General features: G+C 41.7%; 1 protein-coding gene across 5 annotated transcripts in view; it reads left to right on the forward strand.

Moving 5' to 3' along the window:
* Positions 1 to 19575, forward strand: part of xrcc5 (X-ray repair complementing defective repair in Chinese hamster cells 5) — a 187822-nt gene that overhangs the window by 9211 nt on the left and 159036 nt on the right. For 4 of the 5 annotated variants that reach the window (XR_005944593.1, XR_005944592.1, XM_041201108.1 and 1 more), the window contains exon 2: positions 3066 to 3179. Coding sequence is in view for 2 of the 5 variants with exons in the window: in XM_041201108.1 (XP_041057042.1) it covers positions 3066 to 3179 (114 nt within the window). In the remaining 3 variants the exon portion in view is untranslated. Of the gene's footprint in view, positions 1 to 3065; positions 3180 to 11310; positions 11745 to 19575 lie in introns of those variants that run through there. The other variant, XM_041201109.1, reaches the window with a different exon arrangement.

A 19575-nucleotide genomic window follows, 5' to 3' on the forward strand; every position in this document is an offset into this window, starting at 1 on the left:
GAAAAGATTTGATGGTAGACAGGCAATGGCTAGTATTTAAAGAAGTATTACATAATCTAAAAAAATATACACTCATCTAAGACACAAAAACCCAACAGAATAGGTTAATCAACTATGACTAACAAAAGAAGTTAAAGATTACATTAGATCAAAGGAAGTGCCTTTTAAGGTTACCAAAAAAAGCGATAACCCCGAGGATTGGGAGCAATTTAGAATCCAGCAAAGGAGGACCAAGAAACTGATAAGGAAAGGGAAAAGAGAATATACATGCAAGCTGGCAAGAAACATAAAGGTGAACTGTAAAAGCTTCTCCAGGTATGTGAAAAGGAAAAGATCAGCAAGGATAAATGTGGGTCCATTACCGGCAAGAGAACAAGAAAAGAGAATTTATAATGGTGAATAGGGAAATGGCAGGGAAACTAAACTATTCGTTTTTGTCTGTCTTCATGGAGGAAGAGACACAAAATCTCCCAGAAATACTAGGGAACCGAGGAACTGAAAGAAATTAGTATTAATAAAGAAATTCAGCAAAGCTTCTTCGACAGCACCTTCCAACTCACGACCACTACCGTCTAGTAGGACAAGGGCAGCAGATGGATGGGAACACCACTACCTGGAAGTTCCCCTCCAAGTGACTCACCATACTGACTTGGAAATATATGGTCATTTCTTCACTGTGGCTGGGTCAACATCCTGGAACTCCCTTCCTAACAGCACTGTGGGTGTACCTACACCATTTGGACTGTAGCAGTTCAAGAAGGCAGCACACCACCACTTTCTCAAGGGCAACTAGGATTGGGCAATGAATGCTGGCGCAGCCAGTGAAGCCCATATCCTGTTAATGAATTTTTTAAAAAGTACACAAAAAATTAATTGGTTTGAAGTTTGATAAATCCCCTGGACCAGATGAGCTACATTCCAGAATGTCGAAGGTGGTGGCTATAGAGATAGTGGATTCATTGGGGGTTATCTTTCAAAATTCTATAGATTCTGGAAAGGTTCCTGCAGACTGGAAAGTAGCAAATATAACTCCACTATTTAAGAAGGGAGGGAGAGAGAAAACAGAACTACAGACCTGTTTGTTTGACGTTAGTAGTCGGGAAAATGTTAGAAGCTATAAAGGATGTGATAACTGGACATTTACAAAAGAATGGTAAAATTGGGCAGAGTCAACATGGATTTACGAAAGGGAAATCATGTTTGACAAACCTGTTGGAGTTCTTTGAGGATATTACATGTAGCATTGATAAAGGAGAACCTGTGGATGCGGTGTATTTGGATTTTCAGAAGGCTTTCGATAAGGCCCAACATAGGAGGTTAGTTAATAAAACTAGAACACATGGGATTGGGGGAAATATGCTAGTATGGATTGAGAATTGGTTAACAGACAGAAAGCAGAGAGCGGGAATAAACAAATCATTCTCAGGATGGCAGGTTGTTACTAGTGGGGTACTGCAAGGATCAGTGCTAAGTCCACAGCTGTTCACAATCTGTATAAATGATTTGGATGTGGGGACCAATTGCAATATTTCCTAATTTGCTGATGACACCAAACTGGGTGGGAATGTAAGTTGTGGGGAGGATGCAAGGAGGCTTCAAGAGGACTTGGACAGGCTAAGTAAGTGGGCTAGAGCATGACAGGTGGAATATAATGTGAATAAGTGTGAAATTATTCACTTAGGTAGAAAAAATAGGCAGAATATTTCTTAAGTGGTGAGAGGTTTGGAACTGCGGGTGTCCAAAGGGACCTGGATGTCCTTGTTCATGCAGGTGCAGCAAGCAATTAGGAAAACAAATGCTATGGTCTTCATCACAAGGGGTTTTGAGTACAGGAGTAAAGATGTCTTGCTACAGTTGTACAGAGCCTTGGTGAGATCTCACCTGGAGTATTGTGCACAGTTTTAGCCTCCTTGTCTAAGGAGGGATATACTTGCCATGGAGGGAGTCACTCACTCTCAGGCAGTCACAATCACACTCAGGCTCACACTCTCACACTCACACACACACACTCACACTAACACAACACATTTGCCAGAGATAGTGGGATTGCCTTATGAGGAGAGCTTGGGGAGACTGGATCTGTATTCCCTACAGTTTTGAAGAATGTAGGGTGACCTCATTGGAATTTACAGAATTCTTACAGGGTGTGACAGGGTGGGTGTAGATAAGATGTTTCCCCTGGTGAGTCGAAAACCCCAGGGTACATAATATCAGGATAAGGGGTATACCATTTAAGACTGAGATGTGGAGGAATTTCATCACTCAGAGAGTGGTGAATCTTTGGAATTCTCTACCCCAGCGGTAGAGCATGTTCAAATCAGAAATCGAAAGATTTTTGGAAACTAATGACATCAAGGGATATGATGATAGCGTGAGAAAGTGGTGTTGAGGTAGATGATCAGCCATGGTCCAACTGGCGGAGCAGGCTCGACAGGCTGAATGGCCTACTTTCATTCCTATGTTCCTAGCCAGAGGGCACCAATTTAAGGTATTTGGCAAAAGAAGCAAGTGACTTGAGGAAAAACTTTTTCACACAGAGAGTGGGTAGGATCTGGAATACACTACCTGAGAGTGTGGTGGAGGCAGGGTCAACTGATGCTTTAAGAAGTGAATTGGATCATTGGTTACTGGGAAAAGGCAGGGAGTGACACTAGGTGAATTGCTTCTTCAGGGGCCAGCACAGTCTTGATAGGCCAAATGACCTCCTCCAGTGCTGTAACCATTCTATTATTTGATGATCCTATGATTTTTAACCTTCTTTAGTTCTGATGAAAGGTCACAGACCTGAAACATGAATTCTGTTTCTCTGCACAGATGTTGCCTGACCTGAGTATTTCCTTTTAATTTCTACCTGTGTTTAAGTTGGCTGTGCTTTCTATCTCATTCAGCTCCCACTTCCCCTAGTAATAGGATTAACAAAAGAATAAATTCATAAAAAACAGTAGAAGATGATCTTCAGATGTTGATTATTCTGGCTGTTTAATGGTATTTCTGATACTGTTCTTTTTGTTTAGCTTTGTAACTATAGCTAACAGCACTGTTTTTGCAATTGATGTTACTTGCAGAGTGCCATTGTCCTGTGCTGGGATGTGGGCTGTACAACAAGCAACTCGCCGCTGGGGGAGGACACTCCATTTAAGCAAGCACAAAAAGTTGTGCTGATGTTTGTTCAACGTCAGGTAACAAGTTTTACTTTTTTAGAAATATACTCTTCTCCATGTGCAATTTTCCTACTTCTCTTAAAAATGATAACTTATAGGGAAATAAAGTTAAGAGGGATAAAAACAAAAAACTGCGGATGCTGGAAATCCAAAACAAAAACAGAAACAGAAATATCTGGAAAAACTCAGCAGGTCTGGCAGCATCAGTTGAAGTTTCGGGTCCTCATGACCCTTCAACAGAACTAAGTAAAAATAGGACAGGGGTGAAATATAAGCTGGTTAAAGTTGCGGGGGGTGGGGGGTGGTTTTGTTGGGACAAGCAGCCAGTGGTAGGTGGAGGTAACCAAAGGCTGTCATAGACAAAAGAACAAAGACGTGTTGAAGGTGGTGATATTATCTAAAGGAATGTGCTCACTAAGAGTAGAAGACAGGACAGATAAGGTACAGATGGCTGTAGTGAGGGTGGGGGAATACTAAAAGGTAGAAATGAACAATGGATGGAAATACATTTAAAAATAATGGAAATAGGTGGGAAAAGAAAAATCTATGTAAATTATTGGAAAAAACAAAAAGGAGGGGGAAGAAACGGGAAAGGGGTGGAGATGGAGGAGAGAGTTCAAGATCTAAAATTGTTGAACTCAATATTCAGTCCGGAAGGCTGTAAAATGCCTAGTCGGAGGATGAGGTGCTGTTCCTCCAGTTTGCGTTGAGCTTCACTGGAACAATGCAGCAAGCCAAGGACAGACATGTGGGCAAGAGAGCAGAGTGGAGTGTTGAAATGGCAAGCGACAGGGAGGTCTGGGTCACGCTTGGAGACAAACCTGCTCTCGTGCCCACATGTCTGTCCTTGGCCTGCTGCATTGCTCCAGTGAAGCTCAATGCAAACTGGAGGAACAGCACCTCATCTTCCAACTAGGCACTTTACAGCCTTCCGGACTGAATATTGAGTTCAACAATTTTAGTTCATGAGCTCTCTCCTCCATCCCCACCCCCTTTCCGATCCCCCTTTTTTCCAATAATCTATATAGATTTTTCTTTTCCCACCTATTTCCATTATTTTTAAATGTATTTCCATCCATTGTTTTATCTCTACCTTTTAGCCTATTTCGATTCCTTCACCCACCCCCACTAGGGCTATCTGTACCTTGCTTGTCCTGCTTTCTACCCTTAATTAGCACATTCCTTAGATAATATCACTACCTTCAACACCTCTTTGTCTTTTTGTCTATGACATCTTTTGGCTATCTCCACCTATCACTGGTCCTCTATCCAGCTCTACTTGTCTCTCTCTCCCCCCCCCCACACACACACACACACATACATGCAAACCAGCTTATATTTCACCTCTCTTCTGTTTTTACTTAGTTCTGTTGAAGAGTCATATGGACTCAAAACGTTAACTGTGTTCCTCTCCGCAGGTGCTGCCAGACCTGCTGAGTTTTTCCAGGTATTTTTATTTTCATGGAGTATTGATCCATCAGCTGAGAGAGGGAGGTAGATTGTAATCAACATGTTTCACAGCATCACAGAATTGTTACAGTGTAGAAGGACACTATTCAACCCATGGCATCTGCACCGATTCTCCGAAAGAACAACTCACCTAATGCCATTCTCTCACCTTCTCTCCGTAATCCTGCACATTCTTCCTTATCAGATAACAATCTTGATTCCCTTTTGGATGCTTTGATTGAACCTGCTCAACCACACTCTCAAGGAGTGCAGTCCAAACCTTAAGCTCTCGCTCCGTGAAAGAGTTTTTCCTCGTATCGCCTTTGCTTCTTTTGCCAAATACTTTAAATCTGTGCCCTCTCATTCTTGATCCCTTCATAAGTGGGAACAGTTTTCCCTATCCACTCTCGTCCAGACCCCTCCTGATTTTGAATACCTCTATCAAAAACAATGGCTTAAAGGCAGAAAACAATGACTGGTAGTAAATGGTTGTTTCTTAGACTGGAGGATGGTAGATAGTGATGTTCCCCAAGGGTGATTGCTGGAACTGCTGCTTTTTTTGAAATATTTAAATGACGACGTAGTTATTGCAATAGTGATTAAAATTTCAAAATTTGTGATGATGCCAGACCTGTATCAGTGGAGACAGTGAGGAAGGTATCGATTGACTGCAACAGAACCTGGATAGGTTAGCAGAATGAGCAGATGAGTTGCAGATGGAATTTAATATAGAGGTGTGAGGTGATGCACTTTGGCAGAAGGTACGGGAAGAGGCATTATAGGCACAATTCTAAAGAGTTTACAGGGACAGAGGAATTTGAATATTCATGTGCATAGATCTTTGAAGGTGGCAGGACCTATTGAGAGTGTAATTAGCAAGGCATTGGATCATAAATAGAGGTATAGTGCAATGTCTCAAATCCGAAAACCAACAATGTTTGAAAACTGGGCTTTTTTTTGAGCTGCCATACATGAATTTATTTCCTATTGGATGAGTAAGATAATTTACAACCCTGTTTGGACAGGTGCAGTAATGCACTCTGCGTTCACGCATCTATCTTTTCCCACTCTGAGTGGTCCAAGCAACCCTTGACGCTACCCAATCTGGCTTGGCCCAATCCGCCCAACCCGACCTGGCCAGTTTTCTTTGGACTGGAGTCATAGTACAGTGATAGACATAGTGCACCACCCCCATACCTTTGGCCTCACCGAGGGAGACACACAATGAAGGTGAACCAGGCCAAGGGTTCTCAGTTTGACTATTAGTGGTAAGATCGGGTTCGTACACTGAGCTTGCGTTTCTCTGAAATCGCAGTTTGGTCATGTTTCCACACATACAGAAAGAAACTTATTAACTTGATTTCATGTGTTCCCTTATTCATTGAATTAAGATTCCAATTTTTTTCTCTTAAAAACCAGCAAGATCTGAAATCTAGCACAGTCTTAGTCCCAGCGTTGCTGGTTTTGAGATACTGTACATATATTGAGCACAAAAGTAGGTAAGTTATGCTGAACTTGTATAAACCTGTATAGAAGCACTGAGGGTGGCGAGGGCAGAGAATGAAAATCCATCACCAAGAGTGGCTTATTAGCACCACAACTGACTAAGCTTAATAAATCCTGAAGGACATAGCTGCTAGACTGGGCCAGTGGCAGGTGGTGAGGGAACCAACAACAGGGAAAATCCTACTAGACATTCTCCCCTAGACCTGTCACAGATGCATCTGTTCATGACAGTATTGGTAGAAGTGATCACTGCACCATCCTTGTGAAGGCAAAGTCTTTCTTCATGCTGAGAATACCCTCCATTGTGTTGTATGGCACTATCACAGTGCTAAATGGGATAGATTCAAAACAAATCTAGCAACTCAAAACTGGGCATCTATGAGGCACTGTGAACCATTAGCAGCAGCAGAATTATATACAACTGCAATCTTTAACCTCATGGCCTGGCATATCCCTCACCCTACCATCACCATCAAGCCAGAGGATCAACCCTGATTCAAGGAAGAGTGCAGGGGTTCAAGGAAGAGTGCAGGGGAGCTTGCTAGGAGCAGTTTCAAGCATACCTTAAAATGAGCTGACAAGCTGGTGAAACTACAACACAGACTACTTGCATGCCAAAATTAGAAGCAGCATGTGATGGGCAGAGCTAAGCAATCCCACAACCAGCGAATCAGATCAAAGCTCTGGAATCCTTCATCCAGTCATGAATGGTAGTGGAAAATTAAGCAACTAATCAGGAAGAGGAGGTGGCTGCATAACTATCCCCATTGTAAGGGCGTGAGAGTCCCTTGTGGAGTCTCACTTAGGTTCGGAGCTGTCCTCTGATGGTGCAGAGGAGGTTTACCAGGATGCTGCCTGGTCTGGAGGTTCTTAGCTATGAGGAGAGGTTGGAGAAACTCGGATTGTTCTTACTAGAGCGACAGAGATTGAGGGGCGACTTGATAGAGGTTTATAAAATTATAAGTGGCATGGACAGAGTAGATAGTCAGAAGCTTTTTCCCAGGGTGGAAGAGTCAATTACTAGGGGGCATAGATTTAAGGTGAGAGGAGAAAACTATAAAAGTGATGTGCGGGGCAAGATTTTTATGCAGAGGGTGGTGAGTGTCTGGAATTCGCTGCCAAAGGAGGTGGTGGAAGCAGGTACAATAGTGGTGTTTAAGAGGCAGCTTGACAAATACATGAATAGGATGGGAATAGAGGGATACGGACCCCCGAAGTGCAAAATGTTTTAGTTGACGGGCAATATGATCGGCGCAGGCTTGCTGGGCTGAAGGGCCTGTTCCTATGCTGTGCTTTTCTTTGTTCTTTATTCTCTGGATGTTACAGGAATGAGTGACAATACGAAGTAATGTGTTGAATCAACAATTTTATTGAATATTGAATAATAATTATAATTAGAATTAATAATAACAGATAACAATTATAATTAATAATATATTAAAGTCAAAAAAGAAAGATAACTTTATTGAAGAAAAGAAGAAAGACTTTTTTTTAAAGCACAAACAATAACCCAAAATTGGCCTGTTCCACAACAGCTCCCCAAAATGGAAAACCCAAACTTAGTCTGTTCCACAACAGGATCCTAAATTGGTAAAATTCCCCCTTGAATACTTGGAAGTGCATGGCAAAATAGGGCAAAGTCAGCATGGTTTCATCAAGGGGAGGTCATGCCTGACAAATCTGTTAGAATTCTTTGAGGAGATAACGAGTAGGTTAGACAAAGGAGAGCGAATGGATGTTATCTACTAGTTGTTCAAGAAGGCCGTTGACAAGTCGACGCACAGGAGGCTGCTCAGTAAGATAATAGCCCATGGTATTAGAAGCAAGGTACTAGCATGGATAGAAGATTGGTTGCCTGGCAGGAGGCAGAGAGTTGGGATAAGGGGTCCTTCTCAGGATGGCGGCCGGTGAGTAGTGGAGTTCCGCAGGGGTCAGTGTTGGGACCACAACTTTTCACTTTATACATTAATGATCTAGATGAAGGAACTGAGGGCATCCTGGCTAAGTTTGCAGATGATACAAAGATAGGTGGAGGGACAGGTAGTATTGAGGAGGCAGGGAGGCTGCAGAAGGATTTGGACAGGTTAGGAGAATGGGCAAAGAAGTGGCAGATGGAATACAATGTGGGGAAGTGTGAGGTCATGCACTTTGGTAGGAAGAATAGAGGCATGGACTATTTTCTAAATGGGGAGAGAATTCAGAAATCTGGAGTGCAAAGGGACTTGGGAGTCCTAGTCCAGGATTCTCTTAAGGTTAACTTGCAGGTTGAGTTGGTAGATAGGAAGGCAAATGCAATGTTGGCATTTATTTCGAGAGGACTAGAAAAAAAAGCAGGGATGTGCTACTGAGGCTTTATAAGGCTCTGGTCAGACCACATTTAGAATATTGTGAGCAATTTTGGGCCCGTATCACAGAAAGGATGTTCTGGCCCTGGAGAGGGTCCAGGGGAGGTTCACGAGAACGATCCCAGGAATGAAAGGCTTAACATATGAGGTACATTTGAGGACTCTGGGTCTATACTCGATGGAGTTTAGAAGGATGAGGGGAGATCTGATTGAAACTTACAGAATACTGAAAGGCCTGGATAGAGTGGACGTGGGAAAGATGTTTCCATTAGTAGGAGAGACTAGGATCCGTGGACACGGCCTCAGAGTAAAGGTAAGACCTTTTAGAACAGAGATGAGGAGAAACTTCTTTAGCCAGAGAGTGAGTGATGAATGTATAGAATTCATTGCCACAGAAGGCTGTGGAGGCCAGGTCATTGAGTTTATTTAAGACCGAGATAGATAGGTTCTTGATTGGTAAGGGGATCAAAGGTTATGGGGAGAATGGGGTTGAGAAACTTATCAGCCACGATTGAATGGCAGAGCAGACTCGATGGGCCGAATGGCCTAATTTCTGCTCCTATGTCTTATGGTCTTATACATTACCAAGTTTCTGAATAGCCATACGCAGGGGTGGACTCTTCCATGCCCCTTCCTCCGTAGTCTTCAGTGGTTGACTAATTCACTCTAGCTGTAACCCCGAATCCTGGAAGCAGTGTCCCTTTAAGCCAAATTTCTGGCTCCCTTCCATCCTTTGCTCAGACTTTCTCAAAATAATGAGTCTGGAAAAACATGAGTCCTTATTAGTTCTCACAGATACTGCTAGGTTTTGCAGACTTTGCAATATTCAAGTTGTTTATGCATCTTTTGATAGTGTTTCCCATCTGTCATCAATCAGGTTGTGTGTCCATCAATCAAACTCCATCTCCTGATTTTACACCATAGTTGACCACCTTGTATGTAAGGCTGTTCATTGACCTGGCTTGTAGTTCAAGGGTGATCGAACGCAGTAAGAAAAAGGACTGATAAATAAAAAATAACTTTCATTTCAGCAATTAGTTGGCAGAAACCGAACTATCAGTAATTGAACAAATCCATGGATGAATATTCAAATTCATGCCTTAATTCCATAAATCCTCCCACCATGTGGTAACTTTGATATCATCAGTTATTTTATTAATATACTCATTATGTTGCTGCAAGCGGAATTAAACTTTCTGAGATTTAGCAATGCTCTCTCTCAATACTTTTAGTGGTTCTGGCAGCTATGGGACATTATAACAATCTTTCCACAAACTCTCGTAATTGTCCTTTCATTCTACCTTTTACACTAATTTCTGTAATATTATGATAGTAAATATTCATCAATCTTCGATCTGACAGGTGTTTCTGAGATAAAACAAAAAGCTGTTTCGGGAATAGAGCATGAATTTTTATTTCCATAATTATATTCCTTTTCTATAGTGGTAACACAATATTCCCCCTCTCTTACGCTTGCAGTTTGTGTTAGCTTCAGATCTGCTCTAACAGCTTCCATTGTGCAATTTACTTATGTTTGATTAAACCCACGTGTTGCTTCGGTGGACCCTTGTCTCGTATGGGCAAACAATCACTTCTCCCCTGTGTTACACCCTTCCAGTTGAGTTACTCATACATGCTTTCCCAAGTGTATGGATAGGTATTGTGATATTGTATATAACTGCGGCTCCGAATCGATCCTTTGTTTTTTACCCAATATATTCACAATGGTCCTGTCTCACCCATCACTACTGGCAGATACAGAATTAAACCGATGATGGTCCAATTAGTAGTTTCATGTTTGATTTGGACAGGATAAGACTGAATCAATCCCTTGAGTTGGCAAACTTTGATACTATTCTTATACTTGGACAGGGAAATTAAATATTCATCAGTGATCCATGAGGGGACTTTGTCCTCGTGTATCTGTCTCATAATCTCTTGAGCTTGTTCCACTATCCAGGACTCATATGTAACACACGCATCATTTTGAGCTATCGAAGCATTACGATCTTCCCTGATTAACTCATTGATTGTTCTTACATAATTCTCTAATTCACTCACTACATCATTCAAGTGAATTGTCATCACCTGATCTTCCCGTAATTGAGTGTCCTGATTGGTGTTCCTTTCCCGGAGAATATTTTACACTTCTATTTTAAGATTTTTAATTACACCATTTAGTGTGGTCAGAGCTATACTATTTATCACTGAAGTTCCGGTATTAAGTCCTGATGCTAAAACATTTATTAACCCCCTCTTGCTTCTGGGCATACTTCTGTTCAGAGCATAAATTTGCTCCCAATGATCTGATCCTCCATCTAATTTTATGCTCAACTTAATAATTTAGTGTAAAACATTTTGCACAGTGCCTTTGTTTTTGCCTTGCACCAACTTGGTAATGTTATTCCTGTCAACTTTAGCATCACAGGTACCACTTCATGATGCACATTATGATACAGAATCTTTCCCGTTGGAATCAGTACCAAACTATTTTTTAGTCCCTCCCTGTGTTTTGTTAGGAAATAGAGAGAGTTTAAGTTTAATTTGTATTTCTGTATTTTGTGGGTTAAAAGGATAAAACCTGAGTTTTAGTTTCACTTTAAAAGATGCCTGCATTTTTAATGAGTTTTATGACCCTTGAAGTGGTAGCTGTGTTATCAAGGGGGATAGTGGTTTAGGGAAGTTAAAACAAATTAGAAAAAACTATGCTGTTGCCTAGCAACAGGGGTCCAAAGAGGAGGTCCCACACAGACAGAGAAACTGAAAGCAGTTTGAGTTCAGTTGGCCAGTGTGCTCTAAAGTTGAAAGGAGTTGCCAGCAGAAGCAGTATAGGAGAGGGACAGAAAGCAATTAAAGTTGAAACCAGATCCCAGGAGAAGCTGGACAGGAAGCAGATTTCCCCAAAGAAGAGAAGAGGGGTCCCAAAGATACCTTCTAGTCAAAGGAAGAACAGGAGACTGGAAAAAAAGACCAGTTAAGTGAAGTTAAGAGTGAGGAACAGAGAAAGGCTCCAGGCTTGAAGGGAGAAAGCCACAGGATGCAGACTTAAAGAAAAAGTTGGCCTTTGAGAAGTCAGAAGATCCAAGGAGACAGCTGAAGGTCTGTAATTCTTTACTATGGCCATGTGAAGCAGTGGTGTTCTGTTGGCACGCCCGAGTCAGTGAGAGAGAGTACATGGATGGAAGTTGAATGTACATGCAATTCAGGAGAGCTGGTACCCCTGGAGGAATACCCTTGTTGAAGGCATCTGAGAGAAAGCATCGGTTTCGGAGAAGATTCCAAAGTGAGTTTTTCGAGACTGGAGATTGGAAGCCCTCGTGTGAAAGACAGTTCAATGAGACTGGTTGGCTCATGGTGTGACAAGCGTCTCGGGGGAATTGAGGAGAGATCCATAGCATCTGTTTGGGATGGCATCTGTCACTTGGTTATGGAGTGTGGTGTGCCTGACCACCTGTCACCTGTTGGTTTACATGGACTGTGTTGTCATGAAAATATAATAACTTTCATAATATTATTGTGATTTATTGCAAAAGTGGATTCATAGTGAGGTTTGGATTAGTTTCTCTGTGTGGATGTGTGTGTGTGGGGCAGATTTAATTGAAATGAGGCCAGCTGGTCTGGAGCTTTTGAGTTATCAAAAGAGAAGTTAGGTTTGAAATGCTAAATACGTAAATATGGCTGGAGTTTTAGAAAGTGAGGTGTGAGGAACATTTGCATTTTTAGATAAATTAGGTTAGTTTGAATTTCAAAGAGATGGGTAAGATGTTACACCTAGCCTTAAGAAGCTAAACCAAGCATTATGTTTATTTTTCCCAGTGATTACTGATAATATGAGTACTATGAAAGATTTATATTATGAGAAAAGTAAAGTTGCAAAGACATATTGGAACTATGGAGTTTACATTAAAAAGAAAGAAACATGTATAAAAGAGATGAGTTTATGTGGAAAGGGAAAAGCATTCTAAATTCTAACACAAGTGTGAAATACCTCCATCCTTTGTGCATCAAGTTGCTGTCTACAGGAACCGAAGCTAAGAAAACTCACTTTGAATATCACTGTCCAGGGTATTGTGTGCTTTGCCTGGGCCTGTTGAAATTTTATTTGTTTTTACTGTTGCTTTAATGGAGGTGCTATATTGATTAGGGAATTTAGGAGTTATTATAGTAGTAATTTGTAGACCAATGTATGGGCTTAAAATCTTTAATTAATGTTTAATTTAGTTTTGTAAAAAATTTCTAAGACTGGGTGGACTTATTACTACTGAATTCAAGGCATGCATCCCAAAATAAAATACAAATTGCAAAATTGTTGTGACTGTGTGACCAAGTTTCCCTCGTGGATTTGATCTGCCTGGCACACATCATCTATCACTTCAAAACGTGTACTTAATGTGAGCATTAGAATATAAGATAGCTTATGTAACTTATTATCCTTACGAATCTGTAAATATCTGTAAGGATATAGTTGTGGGTGAAGGAGTATTGTAATATAGTTCATCTTTTCATGTTTAATAAATGTTTTATTCTTTTATTAAAAGTTCATCAGCTGACTCATATGACTGTTCAGTAGCCATTCTCCATGTATCTGAACAAAAAATAAAAGTTAGGATCTATCAAGCCGGGTTCCACTCTGGGATCTGGCTTGTCCAATAGTAGCATCAACTGGGATCATAACAAAGTGGGGGCTTGTCGGGATTTATTGTTATAAGGTGGGATTACAAATCCTTGACTTTTGGTGGGATGAACACGTGTAGTAACATCAGCTGGGATCATGACAGTTTTGGACAATCTGGTTCACTTGCCCTAAGGGTTGCTGAACCTCTGATATAGATTTTTAAAACAAATTGTGGAGCTGCCCGCTGTAACATAATCTGTGGGTCCCCCTTTTCACGATTATGATCAATATCAGGGCCACAAGGGGTAAGATTTGTCCATAAGATAGGAGTCCCCTTCCCTTGGTTTGTTCTCTGTCTACGAATGGTGAGGTCTGGTATTCACTTCGTCTCAGGGAGTACCCTTTTTGCTGAATCTGCTGGGACATTATCTCCCCTAAGTAATTTATAGTTTCCTGAATGGAATTTACCTTGCCGTTTGGACCAATATAACTGGATATAATTATCAGATGGGCCGGTCATCATTATTATTGGGTTATCTCTTGGGTTATAACCCCCCACCTTTTCCATTCACACTCTCCCTAACTTGTCTCAAAGTGACAAACGTGGAATATCTAATGGACAGTGTAGTTTCATGCTCTAACATGAGTATCTTCCATTGAAACTGACAGATTAAACTTACTCCTTCTCCTTCATTTATTCGCCATACCCGTTGCATTCCTTGAATAGAGCAATTGCCTGGACAGTCACCTTTAATCTCTCCATGGTATTCCTACATGTGTAGCCTCCCTGGCTCCCCAGGAATTACTTGGGTTTGAGTAAAAGTGAAATTGTGGTAGCTAAGGTTGGGCCAACCAAAGAAATCACTTTTCTAATCTGGATGACCAAAATACACTGGTGTCACCTCTTCCAGAATATGGATAGCCATTAACAGGTGACTGATCTTTAGTGCTTGGGTCTATGTCTTTGACTGGTCATCAATCCGGAGTTTTCTGAAAAATAAAGAAAAATACATCCAGCTCTGTGGACACAGGCTAGTAGTTAAGGGTTAACGACATTGTCTCTTTCTTCTGCGACCTGTATTAACCCAGTCACTTTTGTGTAGGTGTGAATCATCTGAGTCTTCTCTCTTTAAACCCTGTCTTTGTGACACATATCTCTGCTGGCATTTTGCCTTCCTGAACAGGGCTGGCTCCCAGCTTGAACTCCCCCTCTGGCGTCCCTTGGAGGTGGTTCTTTTGGATCCCATACTATTTGGTCCATGGGCCTGATGCTGGCTGCATTCCTTTTCAGCAAATGTTCTCCTTCAGATAGTTTCACCTGATTAATATGAAACCATTTAACTCACATAGGAAGTTGGACCGCATACACTGTTGCTGCAGTTGTGTGCTGGCTGTGGCTGCTCTTGCTACTTTGGCTGCTGCTTTTCCAGTGTTGCTGCTGTTACTATTTTGGAGTTCTTTTTATTGCTCACCATCTGGAAGAAGAAGACTACAACATTGGACTGGCTTTATCCACAATGCTGTATGGTCTTTTGTATAGGCGTTCAAACAGACCAAGCCTCCATAACCTGCTGACCTATATCCCACTCTTGTAGTTTGGCTAGTTTTAGGAGCAACTTATTAGCACAACGTGTCCTCCTTAAATTTCCTGAACTTCATAATGGAGGTCGTGCAAGGTCTATAGGACGTTTACCACAGACTGTTCCTTCGTAACTTCTCTGATCTGTCTCTCAGTTAATTGGGTACCCACAGGTGTACAGGGGTTCTCAAAGGTCTTCCTGTGACCAATTCATGGGGCTAGTATCTGGTTCCCTTGGACTTTCCTGCCCTGATATTCCTAAGTACTGGTGATAGAATTTCATCCCATTTGCCCCTTGGGCCATTAACTCTTTCCTCTGTGCTGTTTTAATTGAGCGATTCATACATTCCACTATCCCGCATGATTGTAGATTGTAAAGTACAGATGCATCCCATCAGCCCTTAGCAGCTGTAGAGCAGGTTGCATTACCTGATTGGTGAACTGACTTCCTTGATCAGATTCTACAATTTGAGCTAAATCTCACCTTGTAAATATGTCTTGTACTAGTGTCTTAGTTGTTCACGGCGGAGTTGCAGATTTACAGAGGAATGCCTTTACTGTTTGGTGAAGTTATCCACCAGTACCAGCCAATACTTGTTCTCCCTCTTTGCTTGAGGTAAGAGTCTGATAAAATCAATTTATGAACATGTGAACAAGGAGCCTGTTCTACCACTTAATAAAATCATGGCTGACCTGATAGTAATCTCAAATCTGCATCCCACCTACCACCGATAACCTATCACCCCCTTGCTTACCAAGAATCTATCCACCTCTGCCTTAAAAAAGTTTAAAAATATTTAAAGACTCTGCTTTCGCCACCTTTTCAGGAAGAGAGTTCCAAAGTCTTACAACTCTCTGAGTGAAACAATTTCCCTTCATCTCTGTTTTAAGTGGGCGACCCCTTAGTTTTAAACAGCGACCCCTAGTTCTAGATTCTTCCACAAGAGGAAATACCATCTCCACACCCTGTCAAGATCCCTCAGGATCTTTTACATTTCAATCAAGTTGCTTCTTACTCTTCTAAACTCTAGTGGATACAAGCTTAGTCTGTCCAACCTTTCCTCATAAGACAACCCATCCATTCCAGGTATTAGTCTGGTAAACCATCTCTGAGCTGCTTCCAATACATTTACATTCTTCCTTAAATAAGGTGACCAACACTGCACACAGTACTCCAAATATGATCTCACTAATGCCCTGTACAACTGAAGCATAACCTCCCTACTTTTGTATTCAGTTCCACTTGCAATAAATAATAATGTTCTATTATTTTTCCTAATTACTTCCTGTACTTGCATAGTAACCTTATGTGATTCATGCACTAGAACACCCAGATCCCTCTGCACCTCAGCGCTCTGCAGTCTCTCACCATTTAGATCATATGCTTCTCTTTTATTCTTCCTGCCAAAATGGACAATTTCACATTTTCCCACATTATACTCCATCTGCCAGATCTTCACCCATTCACTTAACCCTATATATATCTGTTTGTAGCCTCCTTATGTCCCCTTCACAACTTAATTTCCTACCTATCTTTGTGTTATCAGCAAATTTGGCAACCATCCCTTCAGTCCCTTCAACAAGTCATTTATATAAATGGTAAACAGTTGAGGTCCCAGCGCTGATTCCTGTGGCATGCCACGTGTTACATCTTGCAAACCTGAAAAAGACCCATTTATGCCTACTCTCTGCTTCCTGTTAGCCAGCCAGTCTTCTATCCATGGCAAAATGTTACCTCCTATATCATGAGCTTTTATTTTCTGCAGTAACCTTTGATGTGGCACTTTATCAAGTGCCTTCACGAAATCTAACTACTGTACATCCACCGGTTTCCCTTTACCCACAGCACATGTTATTTCTTCAAAGAACTCCAACAAGTTAGTTAAACATGATTCCTCTTTCACAAAACCATGTTGACTCTGCCTAATGACCTTGAACTTACCCAAGTGCCCTATTATAACTTATTTAGTAATAGCTTCTAACATTTTCCCTGTGACAGTTAAGCTAACTGGCCTGTAATTTGCTGCTTTCTGCCCCCCTCCCTTTTTGAATAATGGAGTTACATTTGCTATCTTGCAATCTAATGGGACCATCCCCGAATCTAGGGAGATTTTGAAAATTAAATCAATGCATCAACTATCTCACTAGACACTTCTATTAAGACCCTAAGATGAAGGCCATGAGGACTCAGGCTCTTGTCAGCCCACAGCTCTAACAATTTACTCAGTAACATTTCTCTGGTAACTGTAATTTTCCTGACCTCCTTCCTCACTGCCAATTTCTGGTTTATAGCTGCTTCTGGGATATTACTTGTATCCTCGATAGTGAAAACTGATGCAAAATACCTGTTCAGTTCATCTGTCATCTCCTTGTTTGCACTGTCAATTCTCCAGACTCATTTTCTATAGGACCAACTTTCACTTTGTTAACTTGTTTCTTTTTTAAATATTCATAAAAACTCTTAATATCTGTTTTTGTTTATCTGGCTTGCTTTCTCTCAAACTCTAATTTTTCCCATCTTATTAGTCTTTTCGTCATTCTTTGTTGTTCCTTATGTTCTGTCCAATCTTCTGGCCTCCCACCCATCTTTGCACAATTATATGCTTTTTCTTTAAGTTTGATACGATCTTTAACCTTCTAGTTAACTACGGATGGTGTGTCCATCCCTTGGACTTTTTCTTACACGTTAGAATGTTTCTATTCTATGCATTCTTAAATATCCCCTTAAATATTAGCCACTGAATTTTTTTTTAATCTATTTACAGGATGTAGTCTTTGCTGGCTGGGTCAGCATTTATTGCCCACTCCTAGTTGTCCTTTAGAAAGCGGTGGTGAGCTGCCTTCTTGAACCACTGTAGTCCATGTGGTGTAGGTACACCCACAGTGCTGTTAGGAAGGGAGTTTCAGAATCTTAACCCAGTGACAGTGAAGGAACAGCGATATACTTCCAAGTACCATCTACCTGCTGTCCTTATTCTTCTAGATGGGAGTGGTCGTGGGTTTGGAAGGTGCTGTCGAAGGAGACATGGGGAATTCCTGCAGTGCATCTTGTAGATGGTACACACTGCTGCTACTGTGCGTTGGTGGTGGAGGGAGTGACTGTTTGTGGATGTGGTGCCAATCAAGCAGCTGCTTTGTCCTGATCGGTGACAAGCTTCTTGAGTGTTATGGGAGTTGCACTCATCCAGACATGTGGGGACTATTCCATCACACTCCTGACTTGTGTCTTGTAGACGGTGAAGAGGCTTTGGGGAGTCAGGAGGTGAGTTATTCGTCACACAATTCCTAGCCTCTGACCTGCTCTCGTAGCCACAGTATTTATATAGCTAGTCCAGTTCAGTTTCTATAAGACCATAAGAGGTAGAAGCAGAAGTAGGGCATTCGGCCCATCAAGTCTGCCATTCAATGAGATCATGGCTGATCTGATAATCTTCAACTCCACTTTCCTGTCTTTGCCCCACAGCCCTTGATTCTCTTACTGATTAAAAATCTGTCTATCTCAGCCTTGAATATACTTCTCTACAGTCCTCTGCGCTAAGGAATTCCACAGATTGACTACCCTCTGAGAGAAGAAGTTCCTCCTCATCTCTGTTTTAGTGGGCACCCCCTTACTCTGAGATTATGCCCTCTGGTCCTAGACTCTCCCACAAGGGGAAACAACCTCTCAGCATCTACTGTGTCAACCCCCCAAGAATCTTATATGTTTCAGTAAGGTCACCTCTCTAAATTCTTCTAAATTCCAATGAGTACAGGCTCAACCTACTCAACCTCTCCTCATAAGAAAATCCCTCCATACCTGGGATCAACCTAGTGAACCTTCTCTGGACTGCCTCCAATGCCAGTATATCTTTCTTTAGATCAGGGGACCAAAATTGTTCATAGTGTTCTGCGGTACAGGCTCAACATGTTCCCTCTAAGGTGGTAGGAAGGAGTAACAAGCCCAGAGAACCGTGGATGACCAGAGATATTCAGGATACAATGAGAAGGAAAAGAGAGGCTTTTAGCAGGTACAAGGGGAGCATATCTGTGGAGGCATTAGTGGAGTACAGAAAGGATGGAGCTTAAGAAAGCAATTAGGAGAGCAAAGAGGGGATATGAGAAAGCTCTGGCTGGTAAAAGTAGGGAAAATCCCAAGATATTCTATAAGTATATCAATGGGAAGAGGATAACCAGGGAAAGAGTAGAGCCCATTAGGGACCAAGGGGACAATCTATGGGTGGAGCCACAGGACATGGGTAGGGTGTTGAACAAATACTTCACATCCGTCTTCACCCAAGAGAATGAAGATGAAGGTATGGAACTCGGGGAGAGAGACTGCGAGGTTCTTGAGCAAATTGATGTAGGGAGTGACAAGGTATTGGAGGTGTTGGGTTGGCAGGCTTAAAAGTGGACAAATCTCCAGGTCCAGATGATTTGTGTTCCAGATTGTTGAGGGAGGCAAGGGAGGAGATCGCAGGGACTCTGACCCAAATTTTTAATTCCTTTCTGGCCATGGGGGAGGTGCCAGAGGACTGGAGAACAGCTAATGTGGTTCCGCTATTTAAGGAGGGTTGTAGAGATAAGCCAGGGAACTACGGACCAGTGAGTCTCACGTCAGTGGTGGGGAAACTATTGGAGAAAATTCTGAACTATCTCCACTTGGAGAGGCAAGGTTTGATCAGGGATAGTCAGCATGGCTTTGTCAGAGGGAGGTCATGCCTAACAAATTTGATTGAATTTTTTGAGGAGGTGACCAGGTGTGTAGATGAGGGTAGTGCAGTTGATGTAGTTTATATGGATTTCAGCAAAGCCTTTGACAAGGTCCCACATGGGAGACTTATAAAGAAGACAAATGCACATGGGATACAGGGCACTTTGATAAGGTGGATTCAAAATTGGCTTAGTTGTAGGAGGCAGAGGGTGATGACACAAGGCTGCTTT

This window comes from Carcharodon carcharias, chromosome 12 (genome assembly GCF_017639515.1).
Source record: "Carcharodon carcharias isolate sCarCar2 chromosome 12, sCarCar2.pri, whole genome shotgun sequence".
NCBI lineage: Eukaryota > Metazoa > Chordata > Chondrichthyes > Lamniformes > Lamnidae > Carcharodon > Carcharodon carcharias.